Source organism: Symphalangus syndactylus, chromosome 20 (genome assembly GCF_028878055.3).
Source record: "Symphalangus syndactylus isolate Jambi chromosome 20, NHGRI_mSymSyn1-v2.1_pri, whole genome shotgun sequence".
Classification (NCBI taxonomy): domain Eukaryota; kingdom Metazoa; phylum Chordata; class Mammalia; order Primates; family Hylobatidae; genus Symphalangus; species Symphalangus syndactylus.
In genome coordinates, this window is record NC_072442.2 from 40,512,004 (window position 1) to 40,530,243 (window position 18,240).

General features: G+C 49.8%; 1 protein-coding gene across 1 annotated transcript; it reads left to right on the top strand.

Moving 5' to 3' along the window:
• The first annotated feature begins 2,218 nt into the window (after positions 1–2,218).
• GSDMA (gasdermin A) lies at positions 2,219–16,362 on the top strand. Its single transcript, XM_055257422.2, has 12 exons — positions 2,219–2,300; positions 4,323–4,541; positions 4,899–5,076; positions 9,074–9,239; positions 10,086–10,182; positions 10,691–10,738; positions 11,150–11,176; positions 12,386–12,406; positions 12,854–13,008; positions 13,481–13,595; positions 14,508–14,581; positions 15,405–16,362. Exons 2-12 carry the CDS (start codon positions 4,328–4,330, stop codon positions 15,645–15,647), a joined length of 1,338 nt encoding a protein of 445 aa, XP_055113397.1. The 5' UTR covers positions 2,219–2,300; positions 4,323–4,327; the 3' UTR covers positions 15,648–16,362.
• The last annotated feature ends 1,878 nt before the right edge of the window (positions 16,363–18,240 follow it).

Sequence of the window (18,240 nt, forward strand, 5' to 3'; positions counted from 1 at the left end):
CTATATGCTGAAATGCAGGTGTCATGTCAGTGTAGTGGCTGAGAGATACAGGGAGAAAGAGGTGGAAATCCAGGAAGAACCAGGAAAACAGACAGAGATGAAAAGACTGTAACACATAATAGGTTTCTATGTAAATATGTGCTTGTGATAGGGACCAGATGACTAACGACAACTTTTTTTTTTTTTTAATCGGAGTCTTGCTCTGTTGCCCAGCCTGGCATGCAGTGGCGTGATCTCAGCTCACTGCAACCTCCACCTCCCGGGTTCAAGTGATTCTCCTGCCTCAGCCTCCCAAGTAGCTGGGATTACAGGCACCTGCCACCATGCCCAGCTAATTTTTGTAGTTTTGGTAAAGATGATGTTGCCCTCATGTTTGCCAGGCTGGTCTCGAACTCCTGACCTCAGGTGATCCACCCACTTCGGCCTCCCAAAGTGCTGGAATTACAGCCGTGAGCCACCACACCCAGCCTAACGACAACCTTCCTACACACTCAAGCCCCCACCTCTGCCTCTCCTAAGGAGAAGGGACGTTTGATTGCTGGAATGGCTGGAGCTGTGGAAGGAGGATGAAGTATTGGATGGCTGCAGTGAGCCGTGATGGAGCCACTGCACTCCAGCCTGGGTGACAGAGCGAGGCCCTGTCTCAAAAAGGTGTAGGGTGGATGGGAAGGAATGTAAAGAAAAAGAGAGTGAGCAGGGACCAGAGAGGCAGGGGCAGGGTTTGGCTTTGTTCTGTTTCAAGACATAGAGAAGAGATATTTGGGAACATCTGTCATATTGAATGAGACTTTGGGGACCCAAGTGGAGTGATGACTATTTTAGGGAGTTTTCCTGAGTGTGGAATGGTCTAGTCTCATTCACCATCAGCCCCTCAAGGAAACCTTCAGTAAAGATGGAATTGGCCGGGTGCGGTGGCTCATCCTGTAATCCCAGCACTTTGGGAGGCCGAGGCAGGCGGATCATGAGGTCAGGAAATCAAGACCCTCCTGGCCAACATGGCGAAACCCTGTCTCTACTAAAAATACAAAATTAGCCAGGCGTGGTGGCACGTGCCTGTAATCCGAGCTACTCGGGAGGCTGAGGCAGAGAATTGCTTGAACCCAGGAGGTGGAGGTTGCAGTGAGCTGAGATTGCACCGCTGCACTCCAGCCTGGAGGACAGAGTGAGACTCCTTCTCAAAAAAAAAAAAAAAAAAGATGGAATTTACTCTTCACGGCATTCAGGGTTGCGTTTCTTTTTCAATGAGTGGTACTGAGAAGAGCCTCAAGGTGGGAGCAGGAAGGCTCTGCTGTGTCAGGTTATACCTGCACATATGCATGGCCACATAGCCCAACACTGTAAGGGCCTTGCTTGTAAGTCCCTTATTCTGTCCTCTAGCAATGTGACCATGTAGGCAACATTTGAAATTCCTTTAAAATTCCTTCTAGGCAGAGATTTAAGCTAAGAGGAGGACCTGAGTGACCTCTGGGGCGACATCTGAAAGCCCACGACAAGCCTCCTGGGCCTTTCCATGAATTACGCTGTGCCCCTGCCTACGGATATGCTTATGTGTGTATACAATATTCTGTGAGGAGCAGAGACGCTGAACACTAAACAACAGAAACCCATTTGGTCTAACTCCATCTCTGCCTACTCAGACATCTGCTTCTAGTGGTATCAGAGCTATGTCTATGTAGCTAAAACAAATGGAGTAAGGCAGCAATACACACAGGCTGACAAGCCCCGGATGGAGGGCGGCACTGCAGATGCTCTGCTCTCTGCTGGAATGTGTGGACATACAGGAATCCCTATCCCAGGACACCTGCAGACCCCCACCATGAATCTGAGATGCTCCCCAATGACGGTGATGATAACAGAACAAAGATGCCATCCTTGGTCACTCACACATACGCGCGCGCACACACACACACACACACACACTCCCACTGCCTCCCTCTGCACCCCTCCCAAAGGCACCTGCCTTCCTCTCCTCTTGATCCACAAGCCAACCTCCAGCTGCCACCTCTCTATCAGCCTTAGCTACCCCCACCCACGCTGGCACCTGCCTGGCAGCTCCCTATCCACCCCCTCAGCCCTCAGGAGGCCAGGGCACATGTGAAACAGGTTGATGCTGTTCTCCCGGAAGTGGAGCGGGAGGGGGGTGGGGTCAGTAGGGCAGGCGGGGTCCCTGGAAGCCTCTGTCCCTGCATAAAACAGCCTGTCCTGGCAAGGGATGGTCATCCTCTCAACCTACAGACCCAGCGAGCCCTAGGCCCTCACCCCAGACCCAGGTGCTGGACAGGACCCAGCCCCGCTCCCAGGTAAGAACTTGATGACAGCAGGGAAGGCAAGGGTGCTCTGGGGACATAGGGAGATGGGGGGACCAAGAAGGGCATGGAACTCCCCTAGAGTCCAGTGGGATAAGTATCCCTGTAGGCCTTGGGGAGGGAAGGGAGAGGCAGACCTGTGGACATCTCTCCGGTGAAGAGGAGGCTGCTGTTGCCCAAGCCCTTCCCAGGTGCACCCAGGTGGCACCAGGAGGTTGTCCTGCCCCATCCTGGCCCTCCCAGCAATGAGGGTAAAAAAAAAAAAAGCACCTTCAAGCTGGCAGAACAGCCCCACGCATCTGTGCCGTGCTTCCTGCCCCCCGGCTGCTGTGAAGTGCCCGTGGTGGATGTGGGGTGCTTCCACGCCAGCTGGTGTGGCCTCTTCCACCCACAGGGATAACTGGGGTGTGCCGATAGGCCACCCAGCCAGAGCACCTGGACTCAAACTTCAAAGACAGAGACTTAAGATGTTGACCCTCAGGTCAGGTGCAGTGGCTCACACGTGTAATCCCAGCACTTTGGGAGGGTGAGATGGGCAGCTCACCTGAGGTCAGGAGTTCAAGACCAGCCTGGCCAACACGGCAAAACACCATCTCAACTAAAAACACAAAAATTAGCTGGGCATGGTTGCAGGCACCTGTAATCCCAGCTACCTGGAAGGCTGAGGCAGGAGAATCACTTGAACCCAGGAGATAGAGGTTGCAGTGAGCCGAGATCGTGCCACTGCACTCCAGCCTGGGCAACAAGAATGAAACTCCGTCTCAAAAAGAAAAAAAAATGTTGCCCCTCAGGTTCCCATGGGCCCCACATTCTCCAGGGCCCTCTCACCCTAGCGCACACCTCTCAGGGCCACATTCATTGATTCTTTCCACACACATTTGCCAAGCTCGAACTCTGTGCCAGGTGTGGTACTTTCTGCTGCAGAGGTGACTATGACCCATTTCCTGCCCTCTGGGAAGTCACAGATGAGGAGCTGATAGGGTCAGGTGAGCAGATCATAATAACAGGAAGGTGCATCAGAAGAGCGCTTTGGAAACACAGATACGGTCACCAGCTGCCTGGAGGACTGAGAGAAGAGGTCCCAGGAGGTGACCTAAATTGAGTGTTAGAGGAGGACTAGGGAGTCTTCAGATCTGGAAGGGGGTATTGTAAGCAGAGGGGGCAAAGGTGAAGAGCATCAAAATGCCTGGATCCTGGCTGGGCACAGAGGCTCACACCTGTAATCCCAGCACTTCGGGGGGCTGGGGTGGGAGGATCACTTGAGCCAGGAATTTGAGCCCAGCCTGGGAAACATAGTGAGACTCTGTCTCTACAAAAAAATTTAAAAATTAGCCAAGTGCACAACTGCAGTCCCAGCTACTCAGGAGGCTGAAGTGGGAGGATCAATCAAGCCTTGGCGGTCAAGGCTGCAGTGAGCTGTGATCACGCCACTGCACTCCAGCCTGGGCAACAGAGTAAGACCCTGTCTCGGAAGAAAAGAGAAGAAAGCGAAGCGAAGCGAAGCAAGGCGAGGCAGAGGGAAGGAAGGAAGGGAAGGAAGGAAAGAAGGAAGGAAAGAAGGAAGGAAGGAAGGAAGGAAGGAAGGAAGGAAGGAAGGAAGGAAGGAAGGAAAGAAGGGAGGGAGGAAGGAAGGAAGGAAAGAAGGGAGGGAGGAAGAAAGAGAGAGAGAGAGAGAGAAAGAAAAGAAAAGAAAAGAAAAGCTCCAGCTGGGCTCCGTGGCAGTGAAGAAAATGAGTGTGGAGTGAGAAAAATGCCCTTGACAAAGAAAAAGGAGGTGTGGCTTTGCTGGCCATCTATGGGACTTTGGGGCAACTCTTTCAACTCTCCAGCCCTAGGTTCCTCATCATAAAATGCAGACTCCCTTGGTTCTTTCCAGCTGTGATATGAGACAATCCAGGCATCTCTAAGAGCTCTCCCTGCCCCAGAGCCGGGTAAACCCTCTCTGCAGGGGCCCAGCCCATATCCCGGGCTCCTTGGCAGCGACCTTGACACTCTCCTGTCTCCCCACCTCCATAGAGACAATGACCATGTTTGAAAATGTCACCCGGGCCCTGGCCAGACAGCTAAACCCTCGAGGGGACCTGACACCCCTTGACAGCCTCATCGACTTCAAGCGCTTCCATCCCTTCTGCCTGGTGCTGAGGAAGAGGAAGAGCACGCTCTTCTGGGGGGCCCGGTACGTCCGCACCGACTACACGCTGCTGGATGTGCTTGAGCCCGGCAGCTCACCTTCAGGTCAGCCTCGAGCAGGGCTAGGAACTGAGGGATACTGAGGGACGGGGGCTGGGCACCTGGCCTGCAAGGAGGACCTCAAAGCTCCCTCTGGCCAGAGGTGATTAGATGTCATCTAGCCCAAAGTCATCACCAGGAGCTGAGGAGGCTGGGGGTCGGGGGATACCTCTCAGCTCAGCCTCTTTTATTTATTTACTTGTTTGTTTTTGTAGCGATGGGTTCTTGCTTTGTTGCCCAGGCTGGTTTCAAACTCCTGGGCTCAAGCAATCCTTCCACCTTGGCCTCCCAAAATGCTGGGATTACAGGCGCGAGTTACTGCGCCCAGCCAGCCCAGCCCCTTTCGTCTTTTCCCTCCTGCAGACCCAACAGACACTGGGAATTTTGGCTTTAAGAATATGCTGGACACCCGAGTGGAGGGAGATGTGGATGTACCAAAGACGGTGAAGGTGAAGGGAACGGCAGGGCTGTCGCAGAACAGCACTCTGGAGGTCCAGACACTCAGTGTGGCTCCCAAGGCCCTGGAGACCTTGCAGGAGAGGTGAGAGTGGGCAGGACCGAGGGTCGCCCGGGGTGTGCTTGGGGCAGTGCCTGGCAAGGGTGCTTGGGGCCTTGAGTTGAAAGGTAGGACCCCTGCACTGACCTTTGCCAATGTGGTCACCACAGGGGAGCTCTTGAAGGCAACCCTTCTGGCCCATGGCTACACCCAGGCCATTTCCTAGTCACACCTCCCGGTACTGCCACCGTCCCCAGGACCACCTCCCCACTGTCACACATGCATGGGGAGGATGATGTCCACACTAGCTTGCTGTGTGATCTTGGAAAAGTCACTTCTCTTGGGACCTCAGTTTTCTTTTCTGCAAAATGACAGGATTGGATGATCATCTCTAAGGCTCCTTCTAACTCTAAGACTATGCAATACACTAGAAAAAGGAGGGATGGGTCTTAACGGCCCCCAGCTGAGACCTGAGCACTGTGTTCTGCTCCCATAATTGAAGCCTCCTGCCTGACCCCCAAACACACTAAGCACGCCCTCGGGAATGCTGCCCCACAGCACAAAGGGTGTGGCAGGTGCCACGTTGATGCTGGGCACCACGGATGTTTGGCTTGACACGGGAACTGACTTTTAAGTAGTTAAGTAGTGGTTGAAAGAAGGAGGTAAGGACTGTGAAGGCCAGAAGGAAGGGCCGGGGTAGTCATCCAGCAAGAATGTATATAGTAAAGCACTCTACTACGGGCTGGGGTGCGCCTAGAACATCTTTGTCCAAGAACCTTGCAGTCCAGGAAGGTGAAAATTTTAAAAACCTGTGCAACAGTAATTATAATCAAAGCCAAGAAGTGCTGAGTGCTGTAGTGATGGTTTGACTGAGTCTTGTGGCGGGTCAAAGGGACTTCTGGCTGGAGAAACAAGGGAAGATCTCACAGACATGGCAGCCTCTGTTTCGGGCCTTGAAAGATGAGCAGAAATTGGGCATGCAGGGCTGGGAGAAGGGTATTATGAAGGCACACAGGTCAGCAATCTCAAAACCACCAAGGGCCAGGAACAGCCAGCATGGCAGGGACAGAAAAGATGTGAGTAGAACGAGCAGGAAATGCAGGTGAACCCAAACCATGGAAGAGGCAAGTGGCAGCTCCAGGAGACTGAACTGTAGGCACCAGGAAGATCCTGAAAATGTTCTGATGTGTCCCATGACTAATCCAGCCAGGTGGAGGAAGTGTGTCAGATAGGGGAAGACGAACAGGGGTTTGAAGCAGTCAGACAAGGCAAGACACTTTTCTTCTTTTTTTTGTTTGAAACGGATTTTTGCTCTTGTTGCCCAGGCTGGAGTGCAGTGGTATGATCTCGGCTCACTGCAACCTCCGCCTCCCAGGTTCAAGCAATTCTCCTGCCTCAGCCTCACGAGTAGCTGGGATTACAGGTGCCCGCCACTACGCCCGGATAATTTTTTAATTTTTAAATTTTATTTATTTATTTATTTTGAGATGGAGTCTTGCTCTGTCACCCAGGCTGGAGTGCAGTGGCATGATCTCAGCTCACTGCAACCTCCGCCTCCTGAGTTCAGGCAATTATCCTGCCTCAGCCTCCCAAGTAGCTGGGACTACAGGTGTCTGCCACCACGCCCAGCTAATTTTTTATATTTTTAGTAGAGACAGAGTTTCACTATATTGGCCAGGCTGATCTCGAACTCCTGACTTTGTGATCCGCCTGCCTCGGCCTCCCAGAGTTCTGGGATTACAGGGAAGTAATCCCAGTTAAGTAGTGGTTGAAAGAAGGAGGTAAGGTGGCACGTGAGCCACCGTGCCCGGCTAATTTTTGTATTTTTAGTAGATGTGGGGTTTCACCATGTTAGTCAGGCTGGTCTTGAAGTCCTGACCTCAGGTGATCCGCCTGCCTCGGCCTCCCAAAGTGCTGGGATTACAGGCGTGAGCCACTGCGCCCGGACTTTTTTGTGTGTTTGTTTGTTTTGAGACAGAGTCTCTCTCTGTCGCACAGGCTGGAGTAAGGTGACACGATACCAGGTCACTGCAACCTCCGCCTCCTGGGTTCAAGCAATCCTCCTGCCTCAGCCTCATGAGTAGCCGGGATTGCAGGTGCACACCACCACACCCAGCTAATTTTCGTATTTTTGGAAGAGATGGGGTTTTACCATGTTGGCCAGGCTGGTCTCGAACTCCTGACCTCAGGTGATCTGCCCACCTCGGCCTCCCAAAATGCTGGGATTACAGGCGTGAGCCACCACCCCCAGCCAAGACACTGTTCTTCTATCCCATGAGCAATGAAAACTGAGGACCTGAGCTGGGGAAGGGCAAGAGGAGTGAAGAGGGAGGAATGGATGCACCACCCATTGCCAATGGTGATAGAATGGCCTGGGCTTGGTAGCTGATTGCAGGATGAGGGAAAGGGTTTTATCAAAGGTGACTGTGAGATTTTACCCAGGTTGTGACATTATAGGACATTAAAGGTACCATTACAGGTGACAAACAGGAAGACACAGGTTAGAGGTAGATTTGGAGATTGTGAGTTCCTTTTGGATGTTTTGAGTTTCTGGTTCTGCTGAGACATCAGCTGAGAATGTTTAACAGGTGGTTGGAAATAAGGGCCTGGAGCTCAGGAGAGAGGTCAAAATGAAGATACACACAAGGTAATCAGCAATATAAAGATTAAAACTGTAGGAGCCAGGGGAGGACTCTCACTCCCGTAAGTCCAGCACTTTGGGAAGCCAAGGCAGGATTGCTTGAGCCCAGGAGTTCAAACCAGCCTGGGCAAGAGAGTGAAACCCCCATCTCTACAAAAAATGCAAATATTAGCTGGGCATGGTGGTGCGCCTAGAGTCTCAGCTACTCAGGAGGTTGAGGCAAGAGGATCACTTAAGCCCAAGAGCTCAAGTCTGCAGTGAGTTATGATCGAGCCACTGCACTTCAGCCTGGGCAACAGAGTGAGACCTTAAAAAAAAAGAAGAAAAAACTGTAGGAGTGAGTTTGGTGGGGGGAGCTTTTGGAGGGAGTTGAGAAAACAGGACTGAGAACAGAATCTTACAGAACATAAAATTTTAGAGAACCAAAGAAACTGGAAAATGAGGTGCAGACAGAATGGATAAGATTTAGAAACTAGAAGTATTGGAGTTGAGCCAGGGTGGTACAGTGTGACTGGAAGCCAAGAGAAGCCAGCGTTGCACGGAGAGTTTCCACAGCAGGATCGAGCATTGCACAGAGTTCGGCAAGGTCATTGAGACTGATAGGTAGGAGATCATTGTAATTTCAGCTGAGTAGTGGAAATAGAAGGCAAATTACAAAGAATTTAGGTGGACCAGGCATGGTGGCTCACATCTGTAATCCCAACTATTCGGGAGGCTGAGGGAGAAGAATCACTTGAACCCAGGAGGCAGAGGTTGTAGTGAGCCAAGATCATGCCACTGCGCTCCAGCCTGGGTGACAGAGTGAGTGAGACTCAGTCTCAAAAAAAAAAAAAGAATTTTTTGGATATATTTGCCAATGAAATGAAGGAAAAAAATAGGATAGTAATTTGAGGGAGTGGCATGATCAAAGCGAACAAATTTGTTAGGATTAGGGACACGTTTATATATGGAAGCAGACAGAAGGAGCAAGTGGAGGGGAGGAACTGGTGTTAACAGCAAGAGAGAGCATAAGACGTGGAGAGAAAGGATCCCAGAGAGATGAATAGGGAGGAAAGAGGGGGGCGCATCTACCCCTGAACTGGAGGAAACGGGGGTAAGAAGCGCCCAAGAGGCCCTGTTCCCGGCCAGGTGCTGGCCCAGACAATTGCCGAGTTTATCTCTGAGCAACCCAGGAGGTCAGCATCATTATACTCATTTCATAGATGAGGCAACTAAGACTCAGAGAAGCTGCCCTGCCGGTAAGCATGAGATCTGGGTTTCAACCTCAGCCCTAGTCCAGAGTCCTCACTCCTTCCCTGCCACCACAATGTCTAGCTCCTGGGAAGGACAGAAGGAAAGAGGAGGATGTGGTACAGGCAGGAAGGAGCTCTGAACGGTTCCCTTATGTTTCTCCTGCCACAGGAAGCTGGCAGCAGACCACCCATTCCTGAAGGAGATGGAAGATCAAGGGGAGAACCTATATGTGGTGATGGAGGTGGTGGAGACGGTGCAGGAGGTCACCCTGGAGCGAGCCGGCAAGGCAGAGGCCTGCTTCTCCCTCCGCTTCTTCGCCCCATTGGGGCTACAGGTTTGATTCAAACACACACACACACACACTCTCACACCCACACTCACACTCACACATACACATTTACATTCAGCTCTTCCTTGGAGGCTTCATTAGCTTTACCTGATCAGCACCCACCGAGGATGCTGAAAAGGGCCACTCCTTCCCCCGGCTCTTCAAGATCCAAACCCCAGACACATGCCCCCTCCCTGGTCAGTGGCACCCAGTGAGGGCAGATCGCTGCGCCAGATGCCACAGGGAACTACTGGGGAAGGGGAAAGTCACATTCCTGGGTTTTCCCTCATGGTGCTCCCAATCCAAAGAGGAGACAACTTTACTCTCAGAAAGTCCTCAGGTTCATAGAGGAGACACAGAGGCTAAAGCCCAGAGAACACAGGCTTGGAAAAGCCAATGGAAATAAGGAATGGTCTCCATACCTCTATCTATTGCATCTAAATATTCAAGGGATGATTTGGGATTTGGAGCTGGGAGTAGGGGTTAGTCATGGAAGGTGTCCTGAAAGAGGTAAGCATGGGACAGATAGTGAAGAGGAAGAAGGAGCCAGGGCTTGGATGGAAGCTCTAGGGTGATGTACAGGCAGGAGATGGAGCAGGTCTGCCCGGTTCCCTTCATGTATCTGAACCAGGAAGACAGATACAGGTCACTAGAGGGAAAATCAGCAGAAATGAGCGCAAGGACTTTGAAGTCCTTCCTCAGAGTCCAGACCGGGGACACCATTGAAGGCTTCCAACTTCTTATCTCCCTGAAGGCTCTCAGCCCTGACCCTGCACCTCCCCCAACTCGCACTCCCAATATCTCATACTTAAGATGTCCAGAGATTCACAAATTCTCATTATCTAATTCTAGGGATCCATAAACCACAAGGAGGCTGTAACCATCCCCAAGGGCTGCGTCCTGGCCTTTCGAGTGAGACAGCTGATGGTCAAAGGCAAAGATGAGTGGGGTGAGCAGAGACCCGCATGTTCTCCCCACAAGATGAGAATTACCTGCACCAATACTGAGACACCCTGGTCCCCTCTTGCGGAAATGTCAGAGAATGAGTAGGGGGGTGTATTGTACTGTGATACGACTGCAGCCACGGAGCCTGCTCTGGAGAGAAGGGTGAAGAGGCTCCTGGATTCTGAGCATCTTCTGGGTGCTGGGCACTGTGGTCATTGGGGGAGGGGGTACAAAGATGAACATGCACCGCCTCTGCTTTCAAGAAGTCTGCGGCCAAAGGAGGAAACAGAAAGAGACTGGAATGGAAGGTAGAAAGTAGTGTTCTCATAGTAGAGAATTTATCAAGGAAGAAAAGATTGCTTCCAGCAATGGAGGTTGAAGCCGGGAATTAAATGAAGCATTTAGGGTGCAAGGTCCTAGCCCTTAGCAGAGCCCTTTGGCTTGAGACTGAAGAAGGGAATGTGGGGCAGCTGCTAAGTGTCCTCCTGCCCTCCCTCCCTTGCCCTTCACAGATATTCCACATATCTGCAATGATAACATGCAAACCTTCCCTCCTGGAGGTAAGTGAAATTGCTTATGGGCTTCCCACATCTTCCGCCCTACCCCTGACATTATCTGCCAAAATCCTCCACCCTCTCCTAGCTTATACTATAATCCCCCAAGGAGCCTCTGCTTTTATTTCCCAAGTCCCTAAGAATACCTAGTCTCAAGTTTAGGAAAGACAGATAGAGGCATATAAATACTGTCCCAGAGAGATCTAGAAACAGACAGACAGAGACCGGAAGGCACAGTCAGAAGAAGAAGTAAGACTTGGAGACAGAGTGTGCTCCCGAATCGTGGGGGTGGATGAGCTAGCATAATCTCCCTGTGTTTTTATAATGATCACTGATGAAACTGCCTTGAAGACTGTTTTAGATGAAAAGGCAAAAATGGGTTCTGTGCTGACAGATGTGCATTTTTTCTGTCTTCAGAAAAGTCAGGAGAGGAGAAGGTCATCCGTAAGTGTTTCCTTTCATTCCGCTGAAACTTTCTTGACTCAGAATTTTAAAACTCCAGTCTTTTTCTTTCCTTCTGACAGGACTGACAGGGAAATAGCAGAGCGAATCTCAGCAAATAATTGTCCCCGAAACATGGCAGAAATTCCAATAGCTTGGGAAAAAACAGTGTGGAAAGGGGGAGTCTTTGGACAAGATGCCCAGGTGGTCTGATGCCTGAGACCTTTGTCCTCAACAGCCTTAGTAGCAGCCAGGCACAGTGATTCACGCCTATAATCCCAGCACTTTGCGAGGCTGAGGCAGGAGGATCCCTTGAGTTCAGGAGTTCAAGACCAGCCTGGGCAACATAGTGAGACACTGTCTCCATTTAAAAAAAATACTTTTTTTTTTTTGAGATGGAGTTTCACTCTTGTTGCCCAGGCTGGAGAGTAGTGGTGCAATTTCAGTCCACTGCAACCTCCACCTCTCCGGTTCAAGTGATTCTCCTACCTCAGCCTCCAGAGTAGCTGGGATTACAGGCACCTGCCACCACGCCCTGCTAATTTTTTGTATTTTTAGTAGAGAAGGGGTTTCACCATGTTGGTCAGGCAGGTCTCGAACTCCTGACCTCAGGTGATCCACCCACCTCAGCGTCCCAAAGTGTTGGTATTACAGGCGTGAGCCACGGCGCCTGGCCTTTTTTTTTTCTTTCTTGAGACAGAGTCTCATTCTGTCGCCCAGACTGGAGTGCAATGGTGAGATCTCAGCTCACTGCAACCTCCGCCTCCCGGGTTCAAGCAATTCTTGTGCCTCAGCCTCCTGAGTAGCTAGGATAACAGGCGCGGGTCACCACACTCGACTAATTTTTAGTATAGATAGGGTTTCACCATGTTGGCCAGGCTGGTCTCAAACTCCTGACCTCAGGTGATCCTCCCACTTTGGCCTCCCAAAGTGCTGGGATCACAGGTGTGAGCCACTGCGCCTGGCCTAAAAAAAAAAAAAAAAAAATTAAGAGTCTTAGTAGCTATAACCTGCTACACACACATCTGCAACTCGGCCGCCCAGCAACTGGGGCCAGAGCCACTGAGTCACAGTAATGCCAGGAACAAGGTAGCTGGGCTCTCCCAGGAGACAGGCAGGATGTATTTCCTCATCTTCCTTAGTGTCTCATCCCCTGGGTATGGCTGCCATTCTGAAGGATTGCATTCTTATCTTTTTTTTTTTTTTTCTCAGTTATCCAGGCATCTGATGTTGGTAAGAAACTTTGCGAGTTTCTCCCAAGACTTTGGCATGGAGGTAGTAGCATTAGGGGTAGAGAGAGGAGAAGGCAAAGTCATTCTTCTTTGTCAACTAACTCATGAGAAGGGAAAACATTCCTTCTTTCTCCACTTTTTGCTGGAGTCTCAAAGAAAAGTCAAGTGTGTACTGATATGGGATGAGGCCTGGGATCTCGGGAAGATTAACTGTTGGGTTAGATGATACATGCACCCTGGGCCACCTTCTCACCCCAACCCTCAGGTTAGGTTGGTGGATAGTTCTGTCACCGCATTCCTTGGTAAAGAAAAATGGGGCCAGGCTCAAACTGGGGGGTAGAGCATTGGCACCTAAAGGGGGCTGAGTGTAGAAGCCCTGCAGGGGGAATACTGACTGGAGGGGAAGGTGCCCGATGGAGGGCTGTGTGTCCCATTATCGTCCCCATAGGGGACGTACATGAAGGCTTCAGGGCACTAAAAGAAGAAGTTCAGAGAGAGACCCAACAAGTGGAGAAGCTGAGCCGAGTAGGGCAAAGCTCCCTGCTCAGCTCCCTCAGCAAACTTCTAGGGAAGAAAAAGGAGCTACAAGACCTTGAGCTCGCGGTGAGGACCTAGTGGAAGTGGGGAAGGGTGGGAGAAGGCATGTTTTGGCAAAGGTTTGGTGGGGGCGGGTATTGTAGCAGGTGGGGAGATCTGACAGGGGCAGGAGGTGAGTGGCCAGGGGAGTCCATCTTAGATACCTTCCCCAAGGCTGGCCACATGCCCCAAGGCTGCCAGGCCACTGCTCCTCCCTTTGTCCCCTGGAAAAGGGCAAACAGTGGGTTCCCCCAAGGCATATGCTCCCTCTGATGGCCAGAAGGGCCGTCTGCTGGAGGGGCTGGAACCTTCCCTTTCCAGAGTCCAAAACTCAGGGAACAAGGAACCCAGGAGTCCAGTACTGTTCAGGACATGAGGCCTCGAAAAAGAAATCAGGAAACGGAGAGAGTTCCCGCATGTCAAGGGGTTATTATGTGCTGGGCCCTGGGTTGGGCCCTTTCCTATGTTATCTTCAATAGTCGCCCACCTTCCCCCACAGCTTGAAGGGGCTCTAGACAAGGGACATGAAGTGACCCTGGAGGCACTCCCGAAAGATGTCCTGCTATCAAAGGAGGCCGTGGGCGCCATCCTTTATTTCGTTGGAGCCCTAACAGGTAAGTGGGGAATAAGGTCTTCATTTATAGATCTTTTCAGTAATAGGAATGAATCGCTTGAATCAATTCCCAAATGGATGAATAAATGAATGAATGAATGACAAATTATACCACAGTTAAGTAGTTTATATCTACATTTTTATAAATTGGTTTCATGGCTGGGTGCAGTGGCTCACGCCTGTAATCCCAGCACTTTGGGAGGCCAAGGCGTATGGATCACCTGTGGTCAAGAGTTTGAGCCCAGCCTGGCCAACATGGTGAAACCTCGCCTCTTCCAAAAATACAAAAATTAGCCAGGCGTGGTGGCAGCTGCCTGTAATCCCAGCTGCTTGGAAGGCTAAGACAGGAGAATCGCTTGAACCCGGGAGGGGGAGGGTGCAGTGAGCCAAGATCACTCCACTGCACTCCAGCCTGGGCAACAGAGCGAGACTCCATCAAAAAAAAAAAAATTTGTTTCATTCCTAAGGATTTGCTTGGTCACATTGGGTGGTCTGAGAAGACAGCCTAGTCTTGCTAATAGAGGTTGAATAACCCTAGTTTTATCAGCAACATATTTAAAATTTCTGCGTATAGCTAAGCTCATCACTTCTATCCTGATACCTGTTAGCTTTAACTTCAGGGAGTAACAGTTTCTTATCTTGCCCCTAAAAGCTCTTCGTCCCTCCACATTTTCTAGTTTTCCACTTAGAAAAACTCTCTGGTCCTTCAGTTGTAAGCCAAAATGTTTGTTCCCTTAAGAAGCCTGCCCTCCGACTCCAAGACCAAAGTGGACCCCTCAGCTATGGCTCCCTTAACACCTGCATTGTAATTACATCCAATGAATGAAGGCTGAAATTCTGGAAGTGCGCTATTTGGAGGCTGTAGTCCCCTCTGCACCAGCAACACACATCTTTCTCTGCTTTTTTTCTCCAGAGCTAAGTGAAGCCCAACAGAAGCTGCTGGTGAAATCCATGGAGAAAAAGATCCTACCCGTGCAGCTAAAGCTGGTGAGGGAAAAACAGCAGATGCTGGGGAGAGTCTGGGAGTAGCTGCAGCCAGTGAAGATGTAGATTTCGCCTAAGGATGGAGCCATTCTGGAGGACCCCTGTCTTATCCCAGGGGCTTATGCCCACTCCTCCTTTCTCTCTCTATTTTGCCTTCTTTGTTATTTCACAAGAGGTAGAAGACTGAATTTCTGGGCAATAATCTGGGTTTATTAGCCGATCTTGGGAGAAGAGACAGAAACTCTGGCCTTGCTTATTCCTAGCCAAATATTGTAAGCAAATTTTTTTTTTTTTTTTTTTTTTTTTGAGATGGAGTTTCACTCTTTTTGCCCAGGCTGGAGTGCAACGGTGCGATCTTGGCTCACCACAACCTCCGCCTCCCGGGTTCAAGCGATTCTCCTGCCTCAGCCTCCTGAGTAGCTGGGATTACAGGCGCCCACCACCATGCCCTGCTAATTTTGTATTTTTAGTAGCGACAGGGTTTCACCATGTTGGCCAGGCTGGTCTCAAACTCCCAACCTCAGGTGATCCGCCCGCCTCAGCCTCCCAAAGTGCTGGGATTACAGGTGTGAGCCACCTCGCCTGGCCTGTGAACAAATTTTTTAATGTGTCTGAGTCTGTCTCAATTTATTCCTCTGTAAAATGGGGCTAAAAATCAATGTGCTGCCCACTGTATAGGGCTGTTCAAAGGCCCAGATGGGGTTGTAATGTAAAGTAAAATAAGGAATTCTAATGAGGGGAATGTAAGCTTCTTGTGATTTTTGTGAGTTAGGAGAGGAGAGAGGTTTCCAGTTCTTTCTTTTCATGCTGTTTTGATTCCCTCCAGGTGGAGAGCACAATGGAACAGAACTTCCTGCACGATAAAGAGGGTGTTTTCCCCCTGCAACCTGAGCTGCTCTCCTCCCTTGGGGACGAGGACCTGACCCTCACGGAGGCTCTAGTCGGGCTGAGTGGCCTGGAAGTGCAGAGATCGGGCCCCCAATATATGTGGGACCCAGACACCCTCCCTCGCCTCTGTGCTCTTTATGCTGGCCTCTCTCTCCTTCAGCAGCTGACCAAGGCCTCCTAATTTGCCTTTTACATCTGCTTCATGACTCCCTAATGCCTTCCCAACCTCACAGTGCTGTGTCCTTACCACCTAAGGGCATTTCAGAGCCATCAGCTGAAGACATCTGAAGTCTCAGCTGGTCACCCATGATAACCAATTTCCACCTGCCCAACCATATATCACCCCCTACCCCTCCAGCTCCGCAACCCACTAAGCCCATCTGCTGATGCTTAAATTTTCTTTTCTTTTCTTTCCTTTTTTCTTTTTTTTTTTTTGAGATGGTCTCGCTCTGTCGCCCAGGCTGGAGTGCAGTGGTGTGATCTTGGCTCACTGCAATCTCTGCCTCCCGGGTTCAAGCAATTCTCCTGCCTCAGCCTCTCGAGCAGCTGGAATTACAGGCGCGCACCATGACACCCAGCTAATTTTTGTATTTTTAGTAGAGACGGGGTTTCACCATGTTGCCCAGGTTGGTCTCGAACTCCTGGCCTCAAGTGATCTGCCCGCCTCGGCCTCCCAAAGTGCTGGGATTACAGGCATGAACCACCGTGCCCGGCCTATGCTTAAATGTTCTAGAAATAGAGGCACTCAGACTTTTAAAACTATGAGCCATTTCAGCAAAACTCAGAAAAAAAAAAAAGATTAATTAATTTCCTATCCTAATCCCTCCCACTTATACTTCCCCAAAAAACAAGCTTTACTAGAATTAATGGAAAATATTATGTCAATCTTAGGATGATATGTCTTTTGGTGTTTTTCTTTAAAGAATTTATCATACAGAAATTCTTAATTTCTTAATTCAAAAGTCCTGTTATTCATCCCCCAGCCCTGGAGGGTGAGAGGACAGTTGAGGAGGAACTGGTCAAGGCATGTTCCCTAAAACTAGAGCACATATCTTTCCAGTTAGCAAGTGGCTGTTTAATGCAAGGAACATCCTGCAATCCTATGAAAGAGGATGCAAAAGATATGCAGGATACCCTTTATATATGTAAAGGAGGAGGAGGTCAAAACATATTTCCTGCCTTCTAGGTCCTTACAACAGAGCTAGATTGTCTTGTAGGGTCCGTGAAAGGTCTGAAACTCAGGACTTCCACTTATGGGAGAGAGAAAAGCTTCAAGGTAGGGAGAGAGTTTTTGTTTTGTGCCAGAAAAAGAAATTGTTATACTGCATATAAATCATATGTACATGAATCTGATGCTATACTGTCCTCAGGCAAGCTGGAAAATGCTCAGAGGGTATAGAATGTGGAATCTAGATTTTTTTTTCTGTTCAATTAGTTTTCTTTAATGGAATCTAGAGTCTCAAGTGAGAAGATATCAAAGCAGTTTGTCTTCAAAGAAGAGCATTTGGGGGTCCCCTAGCTCTGGGTTGAGGGAAAGACCTAGAGATATGTAGTAGAAGCCCGAAACAAAAATAAGACAAATTTCAAATTTATTGAACAGAAAATGCAGATGGGCTTTTAAAAAAAAAGGGGGGACCCAAGAATAAGACTAACCCAAAACTTTAAAAACTAAATTGTGATATTGTTTCACCTTTCTCTGTTCTGCCCTGAAATTTAGGGTTCTTGTAGGAGGAAGTAGTGTGGGTAGGCTTGGCATATGGATCTACTACTAATATGGATATTACAATCTCATCAAACTGCTGGGTTTATATCATCCTCCTCTGCCTAAAAGCTGGGTTTGAACATCTTTCACCAACCTCTTTTAAAGCAGTATTAGGACCAGACACAGTAGCTCACACCTGTAATCCCAGCACTTTGGGAGGCTAATGCGGGCAGATCGCTTGAATCCAGGAGTTCAAGACCAGCCTGGGCAACATGGCAAAACCCCATCTCTACAAAATGTACAAAAAATTAGCCAGACATGGTGGCATGTGCCTGTGGTCCCAGCTACTCGGGAGGCTGAGGTTGGAGGATCACTTGAACCTGGGAGGCTGAGGCTGCAGTTAGCCAAGATAGTACCACTGCACTCCAGCTTGGGTGATGGAGTGAGATCCTGTCTCAAAAAATAAAAATAATTTTTAAAAAAGTAGTTCTATGAGTGCAGCACATCCCTGTAATCCCAGCACTTTGCGAGGCCGAGGCAGGAGGATCACCTGAGGTCAGGAGTTCAAGACCAGCCTAACCAACATGGTGAAGCCCTGTCTCTACTAAAAATTAAAAAAAAAAAAATTTAAAAATTAGCTGGACGTGGTGGCTCACATCTGTAGTCCCAGCTACTCAGGAGAAGGAGGCAGGAGAATCACTTGAACCCAGAGGGGGAGGTTGTAGTGAGCCGAGATCACGCCACTGTACTCCCTAGCCTGGCCAACAGAACAAGATTCCGTTTAAAAACAAAAACAAAAACAAACAAACAAAAAGTTTTATGAGTGGAAGAATTTCTCTAAGGATTTAGGTCCCTAGAGTCAGACTCTCCCCCAGCGTCTTAGTCGCCCCCTGCCCAGCCTGGTTCCCTCATCCACCAAGAATTCATGACCAACTGCCAGAAGCTTTGTGTTATGCTGCCAGCCTCCCTGATCCTGAGCACCTTCCAAAGCCTCACTCTATTGCTCATGGATATACTGGGTTGTTATCTGCTGACTTGGTTGTTTTCTCCTTGTGATGTAAACTTAATAGAG